Here is a 25,003-nt window from a genome sequence, read left to right as displayed (position 1 = left end):
TTTAAAACAAGCAAAAAAAATATTGACATGAGATTTTTTGAAGAACTGAATAATAAAATATCACTACCTATTACTTAAAGATAAATTTAAGACAAGAAGGAATCAGAAACAAAAGTGTCAATAGACTGGAGGCTCTGATGTTGTAGAAAAATTTTATGGTGGGAGCAACTGAGAGAGGAAACAAGAAGAAATAATTTCCAAAGGCTATTTAAAACCTCTAATAATAGTATTCATTTTTAAATCACAGTTTACATTCAATATTATTAGTTTTAGGTGTACATCATAATATTATTCTTATTAGCTATCTATTTCACCATATATTTAATAATTTTATACTGTCTGGATATTTTTCCCTCCTAACTATTTTGACAGTTCAAATTTTTCAAATGTTTGTTTTTGTTGATGTGAATGGTCATAATATAATTAATAGAAAATATGAGTGCCAGTAGTGATATATATGTTCTCAACTCCTCTGAGAAAGATTCTTACCAGGTGCATTTTGTTATTCTGGACTGATAGATGCGATAACTGAGACTCAGAGATGAAAAGACTTGTCCAAGATCACAAAAGTGACAAAGGTGTTTTTTTTCCAAAGGCCTCATTCTTTCTGCCATACTATGTCATTTTGTTTTATAATTTTTTTATTTCCTAATTATAATTTGACACAAGTACATTTATTATATCCAAAGGTATAAAAATGATTATAATTTTTGTCCTTTTTAAAAGTAATAGGATGTTTTTTATGTCTAGTGTATACTCTATTCACTTTAAGGAATTTTGGGGTAAAACATACAATGGTGTGAAAATTATATAATTTTATACATAATAATATGATATAATAATTAGAATTGATTCCATTTCTCAAACTATCTTTTTACATTTCTTAGATGATTTTATTTACATATTTTGATAATAATAAAATAAATATCATGACTGTTACATCTTTTAAAAATAGTTTATAAATATAGAATTACCTTTTTATTTCATGGTTTGTCTTTGTATTCCTTTCCAGGTATCACTCAATTAGATAATAGTGTTCTGTTAGATTTAATCATGTTGCCTGACAATTTTTTAAGTGTATATTTTCTCTTGCTTGTAAGTTCTTGTTATACATCCTTATTTAAAATTTTTTTTAACTGACTGGATTATACATGCCAATTGATCTACTGTCTTTTCTCTAATTAAATCACTGGACAACTTAAAATGAGAAAAAAAGGGAGGTGAATTAAGAATGAGATCAGACAACAGTGGAGGGGATCCAAATCAATAGCTTTCAGTGGAGAAATAAATTCTTCTACAAGAGAACCTTTTGGTTATAGAATATAGAAAATCCCTCCAGAGATCCTGGTAATAAGTAGGAACATATGTCTTCTCAGATTAAAAATAAAAGAAGTCATGGACTAATTTTTATTTATTTATTTATTTTACTTTTTATCTTCATCCAAGGACCTTTTTAATTGCTTTTAGAGAAAGAGAGGAAGGGAGAGAGGAAAGAGAAAGAGAAACATTGATGCAAGACAGAAGCATCAAGTGGTTGCCTCCCATGAGCCCCAACAGGATGGAAACTGCAACATAGGTATGTGCCTTGACTGGGAATTGAACCTGCAACCTTTTGGTTATGAGATGATGCTCCAACCAATTGAGCAACACCAGCCAGTGCTGGACTAATTGTTGATTGAATATATTGACATTTCATCTATCAACATATTTTCTATAATTTTGCTTAATGTGCAAAATTCTCCCTAACCCTCCTTACCTCTTTATGAACTAATATAGCTTTTCTTCATATATTGCTGATGTACAGATGCTAGTCATATTGACTTATACAGGAATAAAATGCATGAGAGGCTATAATTAACTTTCCTTAAATATCTTATGTATTTCAAAACTATAAAATTATAATATTTCTTGAAGGAACCCCTTTTCCAGAAAAAAAGCAAACATATTATTAGAATGTTTTATGACTTGTACCACTTTTTTATTAAGCATATGTAGAGGCTATGAATTTCAGAACACAAAACAATATCTTTTCCAGGTGTGCAAGAAATGGAACTTTATTACAGGTGCTTTGGAGTCCTCATCTCATTAGTTGGAATAGACTAGGTATTATTAATCAAAGTCTTCTCACTAATTCTTGGTGGGCATCTACTGAAATTCTTGTTCTTGTTTGGCTTCTAATTGTTATGGCAGCAATACCTCTCTTGGTCTGAAGACCTTACTCTGATTTATTTCTGACCCACTCTAATGTAATGCAGTATCAGGGGTGTATGTGTGTTTAAAACCCTTCATCACCTCTGATGAACTGTGAGGCACAGAGGAAATGTTTGAACTGTTTTCCACACAGTGCTGGGAACTCTTATCAAGTTATCTCATTATCCTTTCTTTGTATAGACTGTGTAGTAGTTTCAAGTATTATTGACCTCGGGTAACCATTAAGCTAAGTGATTCTGCCAGAGTAGAAAATGACAGAAAAAAGGAAACCAATCTACCAAACCGTGCAAGAGAACTTAAGCAATGTCATTGATGATGCGATGGGGCAAGGACTGAGAATCAACAATGGCTCTATGTCTTTTAAATGATGGGAATGCCATTTTTCTTTTATTCTAAGGCACATTGTCATCAAATAGTTCACTCTACCAAGAAAATAATCTTTCAGTGGGGAGAATATCCTAACTAAATAGATCGGGGTCAAGTTCTATGGAAAGAAAGAAGGCGACTGATGCCATTCTGGATTTGCTTGGTCTTAATACTATAGATTATTGGGTTCATAAATGGGGGGAAAAGAAAGTATACATAGCTCATGATAATATGTACTGCATGTGGCACATATTTTCCAAATCGATGAATAAGGGTTAGTCCAGTCACAGTGACATAAAAAACCAGAACACAGCTAATATGGGAAACACAAGTGTTTAGAGCCTTTGCTTGCTCCTTACCTGAAGCAATTCCCATAACAGTCTTAAGGATTAAGGTATAAGAGATAAGGATAAGCACAGAGTCCAAGAAGCCAGTTAATGAGACCAGGACTATAGGATAGAGTCTATTGAAGGTAATGTCAGCACAGGCTAGTTTGATCACATCTTGGTGCAAGCAGAAGGCATGGGAGAGGACATGGGATCTGCAGTAGGGGAATCCAGAGAGGGTGATGATTGTGGGCACAATAAGTATAAATCCTCTCATTAGAACCCCCAGACCTATCTTCACCACTTTAGCATCGGTGAGAATGGAGGTGTATCTCAGGGGATTGCGGATGGCAATAAAACGATCATAGGCCATGACAAGCAAGACTCCAGACTCCACGATTGACAGTGAATGGATTAGATAGGCCTGGAAGTAGCAGGCTCCATGGCTGATCTCCCTGTGATCTAGCCACAGAACACCAAGCACAGTGGGCATCGTTGTCAAAGTCACTCCAACATCTGTGGCTGCCAATATAGCCAGAAAGTAGTACATAGGCTCATGAAGAGTGTGGTCTTCTCTGATAAGAAAGAGGAGGGTGCCATTGCCAAGGAGTATGGAAATATAGATAACAAAGAAGGCCATGGATATCCAAGGGTGAAATATCTGCAGACCTGGGAAGCCAGTCAGTAGAAAAGGGGCAGCACTGATGTTGGACCACATGGTGGACCCCTATGTTGAAACAAAAAAAACAAAAATAAGGTCTCTCTAAGTTAGTCTTATTCAGTAGAAATATAATTTAAGCCACATATATGATTTTACCTGTCCTAGTGGTCTCATGACAAATAGAAAAAGGAAAGAGTAACAAATAATTTTAATAATGTACTTTATTTAATCTGCTATATCCAAATATTATCATTTCAAATGTAATCAGTATAAAAATTGTGAATGACAGAACATAGTTTATATTTTACTGTACTAACACTTCAAAATCCAGTGTTTAGTTTACTGTTATAGAAAATATTAACTCAAGCTAAGCACAGCCTACAATATTAGATAGTACATCTCTAGACTGCAAAATTATTTTTGCCCTATCATTTAAAAGATAAGAAATCACAATCTTTGTATAGAATTGTGCTCGCCTTGTATCTTTACATAAATTTCTCATCCCAGTTCTCTAATTCTAGTAGTTTCTAATTGCTCATTAACTGGGTCAGAATCCTCTGTTGATGTTTAACCAAATGTCTGACCTGATCTCACTGAAATCCAAGGTCCTAGTTCTAGTTCTGTCTTCTAGTTTCTTCTCATCTCTTTTGTAAACATGTTTTACATTATAGGAAAGAATTTGGTACTTTTCACTTTGGATTCACCATTCATATTATGCATTCACTGATTTAAAATAAATAGAAATTGATGGTAGTTACAAAAATGGCCATTAAGAGCACAAGTGTCATGATCTTGTAAGGAACAAAAAATAAGATTTCTCTGGGTTATGACATCTTTACTTGAATTGAATCTCATATTACAATACTCTCTGTGGATAAATTATTATATAAATCCACAGGACCACCCCACTCAGAGTCTCTTTAGGTATCACCTGACTTCATGTGATTTTTATATCACTAAACTTTATGGAGTTTCCTGCTTCAAGGAAGAATTGCATTCAGAAGACAAAATAGGGAAACTTGAAAGTGACTTTTTTTTCATATTCTGTTAAAATTGGATTTATTGGGGTGACAATTGTTCACAAACCCATACAGGTTTTAAGTGTACAACTCAAGAAAACATTATCTGCACACTGCATTGTGTGTAGATGGTCCCAAGTAAATCTCTCTTCATTCCCGTTTCCCCCACCTTCACCCACATCACCTACCTACACCCCCCCATTCCCTCTGGCTATTACCACTCTGTGTCTTTGAGAGATTTTATATGTGTGTGTGTGTGTGTGTGTGTGTGTGTGTGTGTATATCTTAATCCCTTCACTTTCTTTCACCTAGTCCCCCAACCCTCTTCTCCTCTGACAGCTGTCAATCTGTTCCCTCTATCCATGCCTGTTTCTCTGTAATGACTTTTTTTAATTCCTAAAATTTAACTAAAGGCAATCATATCTGTCTCTATTACTCAGTCATCTGATATTTCTTGCTTTTTAAAATCTCATGATTTTGTGCTAACTACAGGGTAAAAAGCAGATATTTATACACTTATTAGAAAGGTCAAAATCCCATATTACTCAGTCATCTGATATTTCTTGCTTTTTAAAATCTCATGGTTTTGTGCTAAATACAGGGTAAAAAGCAGATATTTATACACTTATTAGAAAGGTCAAAATCCCATATATTGACAATACCAAATACAGGTGAAGATGTGGAGAAACAGGAAGTTGCTGGTGAAAATATGAAAGGATACAATCACTTCAGAAGACAGTTTGGCAACTTCACTGGAAACTAAACATATTCTTGTATACAATGTAACAATTATACTTCTTGGTATTTACCCAAAGGTGTTGAAAATTTATGTCTACATATAATGTGAAAGCTTTCATTCATTAAATGAGTGGATAAAGTGTGGTACATCTAAACAATGCAATATAATTCAGCACTAAAAAGAAATAAACCATCAAGCCATGAAAAAAGCATGAAGTAAACTTATGTGCACCTTACTAAGTGAAAGAAGCACATGTGAAAAGACTTCATGTTGTATGATTCCAATTCTATTACATTCTAGAAAAGGCAGGAACCTGAGACTTATTGTCACAAGAAACTGAATTCTGCCAACAACATAAATTATTTAGAAAATGGATTCTTCTCCAGACCCTTCATGTAAGAGCCCAGAGCAACCATCACCTTGATTTTGGCCTTAGGATACCCTAAACAGAGAAACCAGTAAAGCCAACTAAACTTCTGACCTACAGAACTGAGTTATTATAAACGAATGTTGATTAAAGAAGTGTAGTACATGGTAATTCATTACGCAGCAATAAAAAAGTAAAGCAGTAGGGATTGCTATTACTCATATCTTACTACTAATAATACACTAATATTTAGATAGTTTATGTAAGTTAAGTTATTATATTAATTAGCTATTGCCACAAAATTGCCACATGGAAAAACCCTATACAGCTTCAATCGCTATAGGAATACACATTCATTTTTCATTTGCACCCATGGTTCAGCTAATTTCGGGTGACTTTGGCTAAGCACCTCTGATTACTTCTGCCTCTGTCGACCATATACCTAAGTTTCAGCTGGATGTCATCTCTATCTTATCCTTCTCCTACTCCTTCCTTTTTATATCCATTACACTATTCTTGGATTTATTATAATCTTATCCACTTTGCCCTCTCCCCCTAAGTCCCAGGTGTATTTCCTGTATTACCCAGGTTTGAGCACAAAATTTAACACAAAATGTTTTGTCTTTCACATTTCTACTACCAGTCTCTCAGACCTAGTGTTTCTAATTAACTCATTCTACTTAAACCATGGATGTATTCCCAACCCAGTATTAGCATTTTTTATCTTACTACCTGCTATATTAAACATTAATTCTCCTGGAAGAAATGACAGATTTTGACATACTGATCATGAGAACATTTATAAAATTTTAATTATATTATTATTAACATGCTAATACACTGCCTGGCTGGTATGCTGATGGTTAAAATGACTTATGTAATGGCACTGCCTTTCAAATAATACTGATACTGTTATTGGCTAGTATGTAAGCTGTCTGATCCATACATTGTCTTTTCATAAAATTTCCAGTTAAGAGTCTCCAATAACTCACCAAATACCTATATATGTGCTACCATCAGGCCCTCCAGACTCCAATTTTTCCCCAGTTGTGGACATGATTGATTGATTGATCAGTCTTGACTTTTTCTTACCCACTGGCGTTTTTATACAATGATCAGTTCCAAGGCTTAATGTAATAGCAACTTTTAAGGATAGGCATTTGGGTAAGAACACACATACACAGTTTTGTCCTATAACTGAGAATTAGTCAAATCACTGAAAGCAAAAGGCACAAAGGAGAAGAAAGAAATAGCAGAATTGTCACCAAAAAAGTTATGAGAAAGAATACTGAACACAGAGAACAGAACCTAGAGGAAGAAAAGATGTAATATAGAGTCCTACATGCATCATGATGACCCACCCTGCCCAGTCACTCTCAACATCAGTCTCTCTTCTGCTTCCTGCCTCTTCCAAAATATATTTATTTCATAGAAAAAATATTCTTGATAGCTCTGGGCTAACCAGAAATTTTGGTAGCAGTCTGGTTCTCTTGATTCTTCAGGTAACCACCCATGACAAAAAAAAAGAAAAAAAAAATTACTGTTTCTCTCAGAGAATCAGTATTTTCTAGGAAGTTAAACTTATATTGCAATCTGTTACACTGGACAGAACCCATAGAGAAAAGTAATAGCTTTCCTCAGTTTTCTATTTACCTTCCTGCAACATCTACATGGAGGAAGTGGAGTCCAAGAAGAGCAGTCATCTTTATTTTTCTTTCTGTCATCTCCCTTCCATTCTCCCATGGTAACCAGAGCCTCACCTGGGGCACCAGGAATTAAGGGGAGAAGTAATTTCTTAATCTTATGTAGAACATGTGAATATTATATTTGAAGACTGCTAACATTATTAATTGGTGAAGTTATCTGTATAGAAAAATGGTTCCCCAGCGTCCCAATGGCTATGGATAATTGGGCTTCTAGGATTTCTTTTCCTGGCCTCTTTGGGGGAAGAAGTTGGGCCCCTAGAGCTGTGTTGTATATCCCCATATTTTCACTGCAGACAGAAAATAGAATTGTAACTTAATCTAGGCAATAGAAGTTATGCTGTCAAATTATCTTTGTCCCTTCGGATCCCCATCTCAAAAGCAAAAATACCATCAAAACTACATTTGACTTTGTTATCTCTGAATCCCAGAGCAAGTAATCTCACTAAACTTAGATGAAGCTTCATCATTTCCTGACACTTACCTTTCCTTGGTTTCAAATGAGATCACTCATTTTAGTACTTGACATATGTATTCTTGAAGTGATCAACATACATATTCTTGAAATGATTTTTTTTTCACAAATGAGTGCAATTATTCTTAAATTCAAATGATGAACTTTTATCTTTCTCTTAGTCAGTCCTACACAGAAATAATAGTTCTTGCTACTAGAACAATTCAAGTCAAGTCAAAAAATCTTTCACTTTAAGTATCTTATAGTTAGGTGAAGTCATGGACATTGATGAAGTTGTACTTACCATCCTTTCATTTCTCTAATAATTTGTAATTGAGCAGAAAGGGTATATTCATATTCTGGCAGAGATAAATATATGAGGGACTCTATTATAGTCTTGTCTGGGCCTTGTCTCCTAATTTTATCCAGGAGCCTAATCCAACTATGAGACTTTAAAATGAGGGTGTATGCAATGTGGTCAACCATGCAGGTCACATTTTGGCTTCTGACATTTTAGATTCAGTTAAATTCCTCCTGAACTCTTCTCTGCTCATAAGTCTTTCTGAAACGCAGTAGGATTTGGAGTCATTCTTCAGAGACATTCTCTGAAACTGATTTGAGTCTGAATGTTCTTGTACCTGAAACCTCTTTGTACTAAGTACAAATTTAAGGGTGACAATTTGGTAGAGCCATATTTTGAACTCAAAATTAGATGGAAGTAGTAAGCACTTGAAGTAGCCCACAAAATTTCCAAGCTGTCCTTTCATATATAAGAAGGCAGATTTACTCTGTCATCTACCTAACTCTCCTTCCCCTTATGAAACACCATTCCTGGCAACACTGCTTTCCCTAAAACAAATGGGAAGTCACTTGCAAGCTCCCCCAAGTTTAGAATAACTTCCTAGTGAGGCAGAGGACAAGTCTCTGGAGGAGAGAAAGAGCTGTTAGTACTTATCAACCAACACTCAAAGCTGCCAGGTTTGGGAGCCTTGGAGGAAGTAGGCACAGCACCAACAGTGTCTATCTTATTGTGAAGCATCCATTTATGTATGGCTCTGTCATGAACACGTCTCCCAAAATCATATTCATTTCCTTCATATTTCCTGCTGCACTGCCTGTAAAATACAGAATCACTGTCACATAACCTCTCAGATTTGGAAGGACCTCCCATCTCATGTAATGAAGCTTTTGATGTAGTGTTTCCTGACAAGAGTCATCCACTCAATGCATGTCTCCTTTTGGGCCACAGAGCTCAATCTTAATGAGACTATGTGTTTTAAAGATATACACACAGTCACATCATTTAAAATATCTTACTTTTTTGAGTTAAAATATTTTCCTCAAAACTTACCATTCCTTGGCTTTGGATCTGGTTCTACCACCACACAGCTTAGGTCCCATTTTTGTTTCATATAATATATGACATACATGAAGGTAACAGTCAGGCATCTAAATAGCTTCACTAATGATTCAGGACTTTATCCTATATATGTGGCTGTTTGTTGAGCAAGGCCATATTGACATTTAACAGCGTCTTTTTTCTATGGAGTTTGATTTCATTATGTCAGCCTTCAGCATTTTGCACTAGTCTGTGCAGATACCATCATTTAAATTTTTCCTCTGGATGGTTCAACTTATCTTACCGATTTTTGTGGTGTTTCCTCACTATGCACTGCCACTGCTACCTGTCAGCTTGGTGACAGGCACTAGTGTCTCAGAACATAAGCTCCCAAATATCTTATACAAATAAATTTTTGTGTATGAGCTTATTCATAACAATGAATACTGTTGGAGGATTTAGGCTACAAAGTAAAATTTGATTTACATACTATAATTGCATAGAGGGACCTCTAGGTCATTTAAACATGTTGAATCACTCTGAGTATCTAAATTTATTATTTGTAATATTTAAGAAATATCATCAAATATATTACCTTTAATTTACTCTATAAAAGTCTATACTCTTGAGAAAGAACCCAGGAATTATTTGTTAATTAACTGAATGAAACTCATTTGCCTTTCACCTAGCATGAATTAATTTTGTATTTGGAGGACTAATAACCTGCTGACTTGTTAGATCATACTATGTTTTTTTCAGTGTATCTCTAATATTTCTCACAGTTTCTGATCCTTTAAAGAATTTTTTATTCACAGAAATGCACATTCAGCCTTTCATTTCCTAACTCAAACTCAATACCTTATGGAAATTATCCTTTCAAGCTCATGTTATATAATTGTAACATTCTTTGGAAGAGAGAGACTGATAACTTACAAAGACTTTTTTTCTAGTATAAATTCTTATATACAACAAAACTCCTGTGACTACATGCTGTTTGTTCATCTCAATAGCCCACCAGTGACTTTGTCACTTCTCCATGCAAGTGTGTTTTATTTTGTCTTCAGTGATTATAAGCTAAATTATAGACTTCACTAGATTGTCCCATATGAAGGAGCTTCACTGACATGTTGGTATGTTGGTCCAGTGAACAGCTCTGAAATCAATCCTGCTTATACATACAAAACATGGTCGTTAATGTTTCTTGGGAAACACTGTTTCAAATAGGTTGCTAATAATACCTAGCATTTAACCACAGGAAAATCTATGTGAGATCTACAGGAAACTAAATTTTGTGATGATAGTAACATACATCCAAGGAAATCATGTGCTTATGTTGATTGAAGAAATGGATTTTGAATAGAAATAAATGTCTAGGTGGATTTCAGCTGTTTCTAGTTTTTCTGTGTAGATAAATAGAGGTTCTCCTTTAGTCTCTCCCTAGTTGTTCTGTTTCTATTTTTACCCTACAGCCTCTTCTCAATAAATTTGTTTTCTCAGTTATTCTCAAATAAAAAAACAGATTTCTTAAGCAAGTACAAATCGCTTCATAAACCATTGACCAAATGGTCATCCAGACTTATTTTCCTCCCAGATTTCAACTTTCATTTTTTGTATTTTGGGCAAATGAGCAGCTCTCTAAGAGTACTTTCTAGTTTTTAAATACTAGTTGGAGCAGATTCACATATCTATTAACTAAGATGGTATAATTATTAGTAGTACTTTGGCACTAAGGGACTGAAAATCAACTGAAATAGTTTAAATAAAATAACAAGAGAGGATTTTATTAGGCTGTGAAATCAGAGAAAGTTGAGTTACCCTCCTTGCCATTGAGCCTCAGGAAAACAGAATCAAAGACTTGATGTTTCTTGGAGATTTTTCATTTTGTTACTTACGGTTTACTCTAAATGCTTATTATAGCCCGAGATCACTCATCTGATGGGATCCGTGACTTAACAATTCTAAAGATTTCATCTTACCACAATAAAATCATAAACTTCTTTCATGATTTCATCTTGACAAATCCTGAAAAAATTCTGACTGGCTTTACTTGGCTGGAAGTAGGGATTTGGAGTTATAACAGAAAGTATCAAGTCCTTTAAGGAACACCATTTTTGGAGTAGAAGAAGGATAGATTCTGAAAACAAGGAAATAGGTGCTGCTTCTATAAGCATAGTTGGGTACAGAGCAGAAAATACAGACCACTAAAGATAGACATTTCAGTAGCATACAATTTATATTGGCCTTAGAATGAAAAGATTAATTTAAATCACAGTTATGTTGTTTATAACCTTTATGTCCTTTATAAGCTATTTAACTTTATTGCCTTCAGATTTCCCATGTATAAATTAGTGGTAATAATGCCTTATGAGTAAAATGAGTTGTGGGTAGAGTAGAAGTTGAAGTACACATGTGAGATTTTATAGACAGTTGAAAATGCAACATAACTTACCGTCACACTCATACTCCTGTTCAATGTGGTATTCAGACTGTTACTTAGATGTCATAGAGGATAAAAGCATAAAAATGCATTAAATAATAGTTACTCTCTTTCTATAATCATAGTCTTCTCACAATTAAATTTATTGGTAAAATGGGGAAGAAATGAGAGTTGCAAGGTTCTTACATTGGACTCCCTATAAGCAAAGCCTGAAACATAATTTAGTTGCATGTAATTTATTTTATTTTTTAAGTATATTTTATTAATTATGTTGTTAGAGTAGTTTCTTTTTTTTTTTTTTTCCTCTGCCCAGTATCCCTCCAGCAATCCCATGCATATGTTCTTTGGCTTCACCCTTTTCTATATTATTCCTAACTTTCCCCTGTCTATTTTGTACCAACCAACTATGCTTCTTAATCCCTGCACCATTTCCCCATTTCTCCCCCTCCCCTCTCCCAGCTGATAACCTTCCAAATGATCCCCATACCTATGATCTGTTCCTATTCTAGTTTGCTTAGTTGGATTTTGTTTTTATTTTTTAGATTCAGTTGTTGATAGTTGTGTGTTTGTTGTCATTTTAGTGTTCACAATTTTGATCTTCTTCTTCTTAAGTAAGTCCCTTTGACATTTCATATAATAATGGCTTGGTGATGATGAACTCTTTTAGCTTTACCTTGTCTGGGAAGCACTTCATCTGCCCTTCCATTCGAAATTATAGTTTTGTTGGATAGATAATCTTGGTTGTAGGTCCTTGCTTTTCAACACATTGAATACTTCTTGCCAGTCCCTTCTTGTCTGCAAAGTTTCTTTTGAGAAATCAGCTGATAGTCTTATAGGCACCCATTTGTTGGTAACTCTGCTTCTCTCTTGATGCTTTTAGGATTCTCTCTTTACCTTTCACCTTTGGCATTTTAATCTAATGTGTCTTGGTGTGGTCCCCTCTGGGTCCAGCTCGCCCACAACTCTCCATGCTTCCTGGACTTGTATGTCTATTTTCTTTGCAAATTTTGGGAATTTTTCCTCCATTATTTTTTCACATAAGTTTTCTATTTCTTGCTCTTCCTCTTCTCCTCCTGACACACCTATGATTTGGATGTTGGCATGTTTAAATTGTCCCAGAGGTTCCTATACCTCTCCTCATTTTTTCAATTCTTGTTTCCTCATTCTGTACTGGTGGCCTGATTTTTTCTTCCTTATGTTCCAAATCATTGATTTGAATCCCAGTTTTTTTTCCCTTCACCATTGGTTTTGTGTGGAATTTCCTTCACTTCACTTAGCATAGCCTTCACTTCTTCTCTTATGCGTTTGCTGTACTCAAGCATATCTGTCAAGCCTGTTAGCATCTTTATCACCAGTGTTTGAAATTCTGCATCTGTTAGGTTGACTATTTCCTCATCTGTTAGTTTAGCTATCTCCTCATCACTTAGTTTTCCCATGGAACCTTGATCTGTTCTCTCTTTTGGGCCATATTTCTCTGTCTCCTCATCTTGACAGGCCCCTGTGTTTGTTTGCCTCTGTATCTTAGGTAGAGCTGTCACTCCTGTCATGTTGTAAGGGGCAGAGCCTTAGGGATTAGTCAGTAGAGGGCAACCTGTTTCACCATGTTGTGATTCTGTGTCTGGGGGAGGGGTATGAGAGAGAATGACGCCACTTGCCTAGCACTCACCCCTTTTCCAGGCACTTCTCCCACTTCCGTATGGGACTGGCGTCTCTCTAGCTGTTGCCCTGTCATTCCCCAAGTGGATGTGTCTGCGGATGTTCTAGGACAGTGGAGGCCTTTTAAACAAGTGGACTGTGCTGAGAGACCAGTAGTTTCTGCCTCTGCTCCAACACCCACTGGACTTCCATGCAGTTTGATTTTCTGGAACTTCTGGTTGTTTCTAGTTTTGAGGTAGTTGTATTCCTTCTTAGTTGTGGAGGGAGATGTGGCGTGTCTTTCTACACCTCCAGCTTGGCTGGAAGTCTCCTAGATGCATGTAATTTATTAATGAGTCCTCACAGGCAACAAGGAATGAGTAAAAGAGTGGGAGGCAGAAAAAGAGAGAAGCAAGGACATATTTTAATCTGGAATTGAAGTTCAGAAGGTAAGATGATCAATGTATGTTTGTGGCCTTCTTTCTTGGGACCAGGGACCATAATCTTGGTCAGTGAACTCCAACTGGATTGAGAATAAGTAACTTGAAGAAATTTACAAAGGTGAGCAATGAGCAGCCAATACTCACAGATGCAACACTCATAGGTGTGTACAGTTCTGTAAAGTATTCTGGACAAGCACCAATAACATCTTCTATACAGTTCCATCTTCTGGCTCATTTGATTTTTTCCCTGCCTTGATTTAGATATAATGGGGACATAGACCACTTCTTGAGGATATTTTAACTTGAGTCACAGGTTCCTTTCTAACTCATCAGAGAATAATAAAATAATATTATTTTATTCCTTGGGACATTCACACTTATATAAGGAAGTCAAGATACATATAGAAAGTGACTATTTTTGCCCAAAATATATGAAAGCTTATTCCTTCAGTCCCTAAGACCTTGTTCATAGCAAAAGGAGGAAGATGGGAATACCTCTTCCATTCAGACAGACTAGTTAGTCCCTGGTAGATGCTCTGGAGATGGCACCAACATCAGAGCTAAAGATTGACATGGTAGGATAGTAATGAGGACAAAGATGAAAGAAGATACTGATGATATTTATTCACAGATTTATTTTCTTTTATTTATTTATTTATTTTTAAAGAAAGGTGAAAAAGGGAGAAAGAGAGGGAGAGAAACATCAATGTGCTAGAGAAACATAGACTGTTTACCTTTCACATGCCCCCAGCTATAGACCTGGCCCACAATCCAGATATGTGACTAGCTGGGAATCAAACCAGCAGCCTTTCAATTTGCAGACCAGTGCTCAATTCACTGAGCCACACCAGCCAGAACACCATTTTTCTCATCACATTTCTTTTCACATCAGTATGTTTTGCCTTGAGGGATAAATAAGCTCATGAGTCTTAAAGCAAAGTCATGATCATATATTGGAAGAAAAAGGAATTAATGAGATTGTTGAGATGACAAATACAACACCATTTAAGAAATAGTTTGTTTTAATGATGTTGATTCTTCCCATCCATGAACGAAGTATATGCCTCCATTTATTTGTATCTTCCTTAATTTCTTTCTTCAATGTTCTGTAGTTTTCTGAGTACAAGTCTTTTACATCCTTGATTACATTTATTCCTAGGTACTTTATTTTTCTTGTTGCTATAGTAAATGGGATTTTTCTTCTAGTTTCTATATCTGATATTTTATTTTTGGTGTATAAATATACCAATCTTTATTTCACCCAAACCAACTCATAATTTTATATAAATCTGTTCTTATCTACCACCTTTTTAACTAAAAAAAACAACAACAACAGAATGTTAATTATATTATAGACACACCTATAAACACCTAGAGTATTATTATCACAAGAACTGAGTACAAACAGACAGAGATATTCAGTATACAGAATTTTTTTTATCATGTAAACTACATTAAGTCAAAGACCTGGGCTTAAAGAGTAACCTTAGAACAATTTGCAGCTCTACTTTGACAATTATTTTACCAAGAGATATAATCATGTGTTGTTGATATGAAACTTCTTTACTCCCCTGCCACAAACCAGAGTTCTCTCATTTTGTGTGAGGGGCTATGATGGTCAGAGTTCAGGCTCTAACTCTATGGATAATAAAAAGGCGAAGAATACCACCCTGGATCTGTTTGGTCTTGACACTATAGATTATGGGATTCATTAGCGGAGGAAAGAGAAAATAGACATAGCTCATAATGAGGTGTACATTATGTGGAACCTCCTTCCCAAACCGATGAATTAGAGATAATCCAATCACTGTGACATAGAAGACCAGGACACAGCAGATATGGGAGACACAGGTGTTGAGGGCCTTGGCCTGCTCCTCTTTGGAGGCAATGCTCAGGACACTTTTGAGTATCAACACATAGGAGATAAGGATAATCAGAGAATCCAGCACAAATATAAGCACTACAAGCACAACTGGATACAGTCGATTGAAGGTGGTGTCAGCACAGGCCAGTTTGATGACATCCTGATGAAGGCAGAATGCATGGGAAAGGATATGGGAATGGCAATATGGAAAAAAATAGAGGAGTGATATTGGGGGAACAACAGATACGAATCCTCTCATCAGGACCCCTAGCCCAATTTTTAGCACTTGAGTATTAGTGAGTATAGAGGTATATCTAAGGGGGTTGCAAATGGCAATAAAACGATCATAGGCCATAGCAAGCAAAACACCAGACTCTACAAAGGAAAGTGAATGTATAAAGTAGGCTTGAGAAAAACAGGCGACATTTCCAATCTCCCTCTGGTCCAACCAGAGGACTCCCAGTACTGTGGGCATTGTGGTTAAGGTCAGCCCCAGGTCTGTGGTTGCCAGCATGGCCAGGAAATAGTACATAGGCTCATGAAGATTGTGATCTCCCTTAATGAGAAGGAGGAGGGTACCATTGCCAAAAAGGACAGAGATGTAGACAAAAAAGAAGGGCATGGAAATCCAGTGGTGAACTGCTTCCAAGCCTGGAAAACCAGTCAACAGAAAGGAACTGGAGCTGCTGTTGGGCCACATGTTGAGTTTATCCAGACGAAGTGTTCTTTTATTTTTTCTCAGTTATTACCACAGAACTGTAGCTCTATGTTCAAGGTAGCGTTCTAACTATATTGTCTCAGAATTCTTACTTAATGGTGATAGTAACATCAATATAAGATATTGTTTCTCGAAGCATATTCTTAAGACAGCCTATATTCCCTATCTACTCAAACTTTTGAATTTTCATATTGTCATCTGCATTTTAACAAGCTCCATAGAAAACTTTTGATGTATACTATAACTTAGAAACCATTTCCATCAACTATTCAGACTTCACACAAGAATATATACATGAGGGATTTCAAGGAACCAGCCCTTTCCTGACTCAAATCTACTGCCCAAAGCTGTAATTGACTTCACAGTAGTGATTCCTAATCCATATTATCCTGCATATGCATGATTTCTCTGGATTCTCAACAAAAGACTCAGGAGTCTAAGAGGAAAGTGTGGGAAGAAGTTGGATTACTACCACTACTACTAAGGAGAAGATAGATATGAAAAAGAAACACTATTCTTTTAAATTGCATTGATTAATGATGGGAAAACAAAACAAAAATGTTTACATTGAGTGCTTATTAGCTTATTCCTGGACATGACAAAACTACTTAGTATTCACTACAATATCCCAGAATAATTAGAAGTTAACTCATCATAGATAATTTGGCTACAATAAATACTTAGGCAAGTCTAGGACATGGCTCTTAATATAGTGTCTCCTTCAATTTGAAAAATGTATCTTCTCTTATTTCTATGGAGTTTCTTTCTCTTCCCTCATTACTTTTCTCTAGGCCCACTATGGTAATTCCTCAGAACTTGATTTCTTCATTTTGAGTTTCCATGTGATTTTAAGCAACCATCTTTCTGATCTCCTTCTTTTTATATCCAGCCATAGGCTTCTGAATTTGTCCAATACAATATTAAATGAGAATTCTGTTGCTATTTAAACAGAAAGTTGTCTGTTAGTGGAGGGAAAAATTTAAGAAGGTCTAACAGCTTTTCTGCCACTAGATTATGGGCTTCTTGCATATAGAAACTACATTTTATTTGCCTTACTCAACACCTAGCAAAGAACCTAACATGTGATATGTAGACATACATACACACACTACATTTATGCATCCATTATGCATATGTCTATATGTACATACACATGTATATTTATATATATTTATACAATTACACATATATGTATGAATGTACCCAATATTTTTGAGCAACTACTGTTATAGGCATAACATTTTAAGCACTAGAATTAAATGATAAGACATAGTCCCTGATTTTATCAGCCATAAGTTTTTAGAAAATAAGAAAAACATAAATATAAGTACAATAGAAAAATTTAGATAAATATAGTGCAATTTTAAAATGAAGCAGCACTTTTTAATGGAGATTGATTGAGAAGGTATTGCATAGAATTCAGTATAGTAGTTTGGGTGATCTGGGACTGAATCTCTGTGGAGGTGACATTTGACCTGAATCCTGAATAAGAAAGAAGAACTGGCCGTATGAAGACCTAGAGAAAGATTGTTTTATTGAGAGGGGAAAATTAACATGTCGGGAGCTTGGAGAGCAGACAGTAGAAAGACAATAAGTAATGTCACAGTCCAGGCAGCAGTCTCACAGGTCTAACAGATAACATGAGGAACTTTGTTTTTACTACAAATAAGAAAACATTGAAGAGTTTAAACATCACTGTAGAGGAGAGAATGGTGACAATCTGATTTGCATTTTTGAATTATGACTTGAACGTCTATGTAAAGAGTAATAACTTAGCATGATAAAATAAAAAGAAGTAGTTATTTATTGCAATACCCCCACCCCTGATGAGGAGTGATGGTTACTTGACTGGAAGTGCAGCAGTGGAAATAAAGAAAATTTAAACAGAAAATGATACATTATGCTGATGGCTGATCACAGATTGAATAGATTAACAGCTAAAGAAGACAGACAAAGGCAGTAGATCTCTGGTAGTCTCCAACAGGCTGCCTAGGCCCAGACTGGGACACAATTTGATGCCACAAGGGGCAGATCTAGGAAGTGCAGAACAATCTAAGAAGCAGAAACAAACAAGAAGAGTCACAAAAAATGGGGAGACAGAGAAATGACCCCCATTGAAAGGAAAGGAGGACTTCACAGAAAGAGTGCTAATTGAAATAGAGGTAAGCAAACTAGGCAGAAAAGTTTCAGATAGCCCATGTAGCAATATTTTCACTGATATATCTGCTAAGGCAAGGGAAATAAAGGAAAAAATAAACAAATGGGACTACATCAAATTAAAGAGTTTCTGCTCAGCAAAAGAAAACATCAGCAAGATGAAAAGGGACCAACCATATGAAAAAAATGTATTTGCCAATGATACCTCACACAAGGGACTGATCTCCAAAATATATAAAGAAGTTACACAACTCAAAACCAAGAAGAAAGACAACCCAATTTTAAAAATGGGCAAAGGGCCTGAACAAACACTTCTCCAAAGAGGACATACATAGGGTCCAAAAACATATGAAAGAATTCTCAGCATCGCTAGCCATCAGAGAGATGCAAATAAAAACCACAGTGAGATACTACCTCATACAGGTCAGAATGGCCATCATCAACAAATCGACAAACAACAGGTGTTGGCAAGGATGTGGAGAAAAGGGAAACCTAGTGCACTGTTGGTGGGAATGCAGACACAGTCACTCGGAAAACAGTATGGAATTTCCTCAAAGAAATAAAAATGGAACTGTCTTTCGATCCAGCAATTCCGTTGCTGGGATTATAACTGAAGAATACTGAAATCCCAATTCAAAAGAACTATGCACCCCTATGTTCATAGCAGCACTATTTACAATAGCCAAGTGCTGGAAGCAGCCTAAGTGCCCATCTGTAGATGAGTGGATCAAAAAGCTGTGGTACATTTACACAATGGAATACTATGCAGCAGAGAGAAAGAAGGAACTCCTAACCTTTGCAACAACATGGGTGGAACTAGAGAGAATTATGCTTAGCAAAATAAGCCACACAATGAAAGACAAATACCATACGATATCAACTAATACAGGAAACTAATAAAAAATACAAACAAATGAGCAAAATAGAACCAGAAGCATGGAAACAAGGAGCAGACTAATGGTGACAAGGGGTGAGGGAGAGAAGGAGAGTACAAAGGGGAAGGACCTAGTCAAGGAACTAGCATAAAGGACGCATGGACATGGACAATGAGGTGGGGACTGAGGGTGAGAAAAGGAGTGGGCAGTGTATGGTGAAGCAATGGGGGAAAAAGTGAGACAACTGTGATAGAAAAACAATAAAAATAAACAAACAGTAAGTAAAAATAATCCCAAATGCTAATGTTCTTTATGTAAAAATCTATGGTAGAAGATTTACATGTTTTTTTAATTAAAAACAAAAAATAAAGGATACGTTATGGGGTAGTACCAAGGCTTGCTGATAAGTGGAAATAGAAATGAGGGGGGAAGAAAAGGGGAAAAAAAGGAATGAGGGAAATGCTAAATGACATTGACTCTGGATTTCTGTTTTGAGTAAATGAGAGAATAATTAAGTCATTTACTAAAAAGGGCAAATCTGAGGGAAATGTATATTTACTTGGGATAAAATCAAGAGTCATCAGTAAATACAGCTGAATTGAATCAAATACATGTCCTGCATTTTTTCTTGACACATTCTGGAAGAGCCTCTTCTAGTTGTTTTTCCCCCTTAAACTAAAGGCTTTCAAATATTCAAATATGATTTTTTGAAGTTATCTTTTACCTATACAGATGTGATCCAGCTGCAAGTTTCCAGCAGTCCTGAAGTATGAGACAAGTCCTGGGCATGAGACAAGTCCTGGGCATGAGACAATGGTTCAGCACTTTTAGCCTGACTCTAAGGGATAGAAAATTGATAGAATAATTAAAATTCTTCATACTCCCAAATATGAGAGACATAAACCAAAGTTTAGTGTTTATTGGAAATAGTAATGATGTTTATTCTTCAGGCAGGAGGTACAAAGATAATCCAATTTAGCTGCTCAGCTTCTTATGTCCTATAAGTACCACTTCATTCTTCTTATTTCTCTGACCTGTCAGCAATGATCATTACCCCAAACTCTAATGCAATTTTGTGAATAATTTCTTCTTATAAAAGAATATGTAGCACAAGTAGTAAATTACTACAGAGAAAGCTACCCAAAGTGGAAAGGATCAATTCTATTTTGCCAGTAACCTTTAACTAAGTTTCTTTTTTCTATTCCCAAGAATTCCATGCAAATATGCTTATATTTCATGCTGTGGGAAAGTCACATGTCTTTAGCTAGGGACTTCTCTTGGTTTTAAGGACCTTTATGGAAGAGAAAAAATGCTGAGGAAAAACCATAGAAATGAAAGAGGTTATGAAGGTTGAGGATAGAGCAAAGAGAAAGAATTCATGGTTGAGTATGTCAAAAGTCAGGTAATTTTCTAACAACACAGTCATAACTTCTCTCTGTCTCATTTAAATGTCTTACAGAATAGGAGATACCTATGTGTTTATCCCCTAAAAAGCACAGAAGACATATCAGAGGGTCAACCATATTCATATCACAGGGCAGAGCAGGTCTATGTGCCCATGCCCACATCTCTTCTCAAGTGTTACCAACTTCAGGGTCAGATCTGTGCACTCATTGAGATCTGTGGGCTATAAAGACCCTTCTTTTTTTTCTTTCCCCACCTTCTCTCTCTGGAAAGCTTGTAGAAAAGTCTCCTAATGCCACTTTCTACATTTCTGAATGTTTCTGTATACTCACATGCACCAAAGCTTGGTGGTTAGAGATGAGGAATAGAGTTCTTGGGTTCTGCCTAAAGAATGAGGTCATATGGCCTTTTCTCAAAGTTGGTTAGAGTATTAATGAAGAAAGCTCCTCCCCAGAGTTTTTTTGTTTTCCAGCCAATTGGTATCTTAAAGAATATTTTCTCTGTCTGATCCCCTCCTGAGAAGGAAATACAGAACAATTAATTAATTTCCCTAAGGTCTTAAAGCATCTTCTCCAAATAAGGTATAGGGCTAATAAAGCCTCAGGTGGCAACTTTCTGTGTGAAAAATCAGAGTACTTGTCTGTATGGCCCCAGGAGACACTGGTATAGTCAATGGGAGGCCATTTATTCTTCACATCTACTTCAAAGATCAAATCTTTTTCAGTTGCTCTCACAAGGGAATTTAAGCATCTTTTTGCCATAAGTCTTTTGAATTTTAGTTATATTTTCTACACGGTTTACCTCAAGTTAATTGAAGAGTGAAAAGTTAAATGGAATAGAGTGAATATAGTAAAAGGCTATCAGCCTCCCCTGGTACCAAATAGAAACCCACAATCTGCTGCAAATTATTGCCTTATTAAGTTCATCTTGCCAGAATTTTTAAAATAAGAATGCAGTTAACATACTTATAGTACAGTACTTTAGGCAACTACACCCCATCCTTTAATCCCAGGGATGATGACATCTATAGTTTCCCTCCCAACCCTGATAGAAACCACCCTGCCTATTATTAGTTTTAGGAGAAAATAAACATATTCACAGAAGAACAAATGTCTTGTCTTTGAAGAAATACTTTGGTTGTTACCATGCTTTTTCATAATTAAAGTAATATTTAATTCAGTTTAGAGACTCAGATGATTTATGCTAGAATAATCAACTGGATATTAGATGTTATGTGCTGAATTGTCAACTTCTAAAAATTTATATGTTAAAGTCCTGATCCTTAGTACCTCATAATGTGATTATAATTGAAGATGTGGTGATTAAAATAAAAGAGAAGCTATTAGAGTGGGCCCTAAAACAATCTGACTAGTGTCCTCACAGGAAGAGAAAATTGGGGCCCAAAGGCAGATACCAGTGTGCTCAGAGGAAAAACCATGTGAAGACACTGGGGGAAGACACCTATCTATAAACCAAAGAGAAAGGCCTCAGAATAAACCAAACTTGCTTCCACCTTGATCTGAAGTTTGACATGAAAAAGTCCTGTTAATAGGATAAAAAGGTGAGCTACGATTTAAAAGAAAATATTTTCAAGCAACATATCCAACAAAAATAATATTAAGAATATTTTAAGAACTTTCAAAACCCAAAGATAAAAAAATCAAACAATTAACTTAAAAAATAGGCAAAAGAAACAAACAAACATTTTATTGAAGAAAACACACAGATAGGTTATACAAAAATGAAAAGATCTCAACATCATGAATTCAATGCAAATTAAAACCACAACAAGACGTTACCATAATATTTTAATATTTCAGAATGGCTCAAGAAAAAAAAATGCAGTAGTACCAAATGCTGTCAAGAGTACACAGAGAGAGATCCAAGATGGTGATGCAATAGATGAAAGTTATACTCACTTCCTCCAAAAACCAAACAGAAATGATAACTAAAATATAGACAAATTAGCCTGAATAAACAACTGAAGACTAGCTGAAGAGAAGTCTCATGATCAAGCATTTACAGAGAAGTCCCATTGAGACTGGTAGGAAGGGTGGTGACAAGAAAAGGGCTGACCCAACTCCACCGGAGATGACTTATTCCAAAAGGACATCTCAGCTGCAAAGTTTCCCTTGACAAATGCAGGCTCTCAACCCTATGTCAGGCTCCTCAGACTAAAGCATTATAACCAGGAAGACATGCCCATATAACATCTGTTGTGAAATTCAGTAGGGGTTCTGTCTGCCAGACAAAGATGAAAGTCTGCTAGAGGCACAGGCACCCTCTTAAAGGACAAATGCACAAAATCTCACGTATAGTTTCTCAGCTTGGGCTCCAGCATAGAAAGAATGAAGTAGACTCAAGTCATATGAGAAAAGACTAGGGTTTTTGACTCCAGGGAGAAGGCTGAAGGCACAGCAACCAGGATCCCCATGCTGAGTAGCTCTGCAACACCACAGACACCCTTTGTGTGTGTGTGTGTGTGAAACACTTTCATACTTATAGCATAAGCCTGGAGATGCAATACTCCCCCTGCCCCTACCCCCCACCCCAAGCTCATGCCCTGCTGAGGAGTCAGGTTGTAGAGGTCTGGGAAAACTCAGGAGTTGTCAGTGACTGCCTTGTGTGGCTCTAGGGTTAGGGCCATTCTATTCCACATTTCTGCAGGTCTGGCTAGAATCTGCCCCTCATGAGATATCCACTAGCCCCAACTTCCCAACTCCTTGTGGCCTCACTCTGCTGAGCTTGGGGTCCCCAGGTCTGGGAAGAATCTGAGAGAGACTGAGTTGTGTGGCTCTAGGACAGGGAACATTTTTCCCTGGTAGGACTAGTTCAAAGTTCTTCTTTCACACAGCCAAATGTCAGTATCTTTGGGCCTGATAAACTCTGCTGAACTCACTCAGATGACTCCTTGAGACCCTACACCATCACAAACGTCTGTGAGCACCCAGCAATGGCAACTAGACTTGATACGCCTTGGGACTTTTGATGAGTGCCCTCAGACTCAGCACTGGCACCAAGTTTGAACCTATAACAAGCTGGTGAATGCCATTCATCCCTACATGATGTCTCACTGAAACTCTACTTCATGCTACTGGAGTACCACCATAGCTTCTTTCAGTGACTGAGCCTAACAGGTAACTAACTAGCAGTCAGAGGCAAGGGAGGCAGATCTATGTGTGCCTTGGGCTTTGACTGATCTGTTCTCAGCTCGATACTGGTGGAAGTCAGTCTTGGTGTGCACTTTTGTTCTTTCTATGCACATACAAGCCCAACAGATGCAGCAACAGACTGTGTTTCACTTCATAGCTCCAAAATGGTTGCCCAGAACCAGTCATAGGTAGCATCTGACATTGAGCTGAAACTCCCAAGAGGCCCTAGAACCAACATCCTCAGTGACCAGCTACAGACACCGTCAGAATAGGATCCAATTAGTGGCATATGCAAAGAAATATCTTGGCAGACATCATACCCAACTGAGATGAATTCTGCTTTAGGTGATCAGCAACCACATAGAAGCTCATACAATGTGGTCTGGGTCAATCCTCTAGTCAGCCAGCCTTGGAGTTGACCCACATATATGAATGGGCCAATAGTAATCAAAACTCAATTAGAAAAGGACTCACATAATTCACACAAGGGATAATCCTGAGCCTTCAGCTCAGGCAATCAAGGAAACTGTGCCACAGGATCCCACAGAGATTGAAACAGAGAGGCATAGCAGATCTACCTAAGTAATACAGAGAAACAAACACAAAGAATCAATCAAAATGGGGAGACAAAGGACAGAAGAAATCTCCAGAAAGAACAGAAGAAATCTCCAGAAAAAAGAACTAAATGAAATGGAGGCAAGCAAATTACCAAATACAGAGTTCAAGACAATGATTATAAAGATGCTCAAGAAATTTAGTGAGACCTTTAACGGCATAAAAAAGATATGGAAACAATAAAAAAGAACCAGTCAGAAATGAAAAATACATCAACTGAAATGAAAACTACATTACATGGAATCAATAGTCAAGTAGATGAATCAGGGCATCAAATCCTTGATTTGGAATATAAGGAAGAAGAAAACACCCAATCAGAACAGCAAAAAGAAAAAATAATCTGAAAAAATGAGGATAATGTAAAGAGCCTCTGGACAATGTGAAACAAATTAGCAATATTTGCATTATGGGGATGCAGGAAGGAGAAGAGAGAGAGCAAGGAATTGATAACCTATTTGAAAAAACAATGATGGAAAAGTTCTTTTACCTGTGAAGAAAATATAAATACAAGTCCAGGA

General features: G+C 36.4%; 2 protein-coding genes across 2 annotated transcripts; both read right to left on the bottom strand.

Annotated features, from left to right (window-relative positions):
• Positions 1 to 2,688: 2,688 nt before the first annotated feature.
• LOC150018327 (olfactory receptor 51B2-like) lies at positions 2,689 to 3,621 on the bottom strand. The gene has a single exon (XM_090267717.1). The coding sequence runs from the start codon at positions 3,619 to 3,621 to the stop codon at positions 2,689 to 2,691; it is 933 nt and encodes a 310-aa protein (XP_090123843.1).
• An 11,704-nt stretch (positions 3,622 to 15,325) lies between these two features.
• On the bottom strand, positions 15,326 to 16,264 carry LOC150018326 (olfactory receptor 51B5-like). The gene has a single exon (XM_090267716.1). The coding sequence runs from the start codon at positions 16,262 to 16,264 to the stop codon at positions 15,326 to 15,328; it is 939 nt and encodes a 312-aa protein (XP_090123842.1).
• Positions 16,265 to 25,003: the final 8,739 nt, after the last annotated feature.

Source organism: Furipterus horrens, unplaced genomic scaffold (genome assembly GCF_987537825.1).
Source record: "Furipterus horrens unplaced genomic scaffold, mFurHor1.1.pri manual_scaffold_2, whole genome shotgun sequence".
NCBI classification, from domain to species: Eukaryota; Metazoa; Chordata; class Mammalia; order Chiroptera; family Furipteridae; genus Furipterus; species Furipterus horrens.
The sequence above is the reverse complement of the archived record's forward strand: the minus strand, read 5'-3'. Positions and strand labels throughout refer to the sequence as shown.

What these genes read in the sequence shown, in the direction of transcription:
- LOC150018326 (XM_090267716.1), bottom strand. Translation starts at nt 16,264, where the DNA reads ATGTGGCCCAACAGCAGCTCCAGTTCCTTTCTGTTGACTGGTTTTCCA.
- LOC150018327 (XM_090267717.1), bottom strand. Translation starts at nt 3,621, where the DNA reads ATGTGGTCCAACATCAGTGCTGCCCCTTTTCTACTGACTGGCTTCCCA.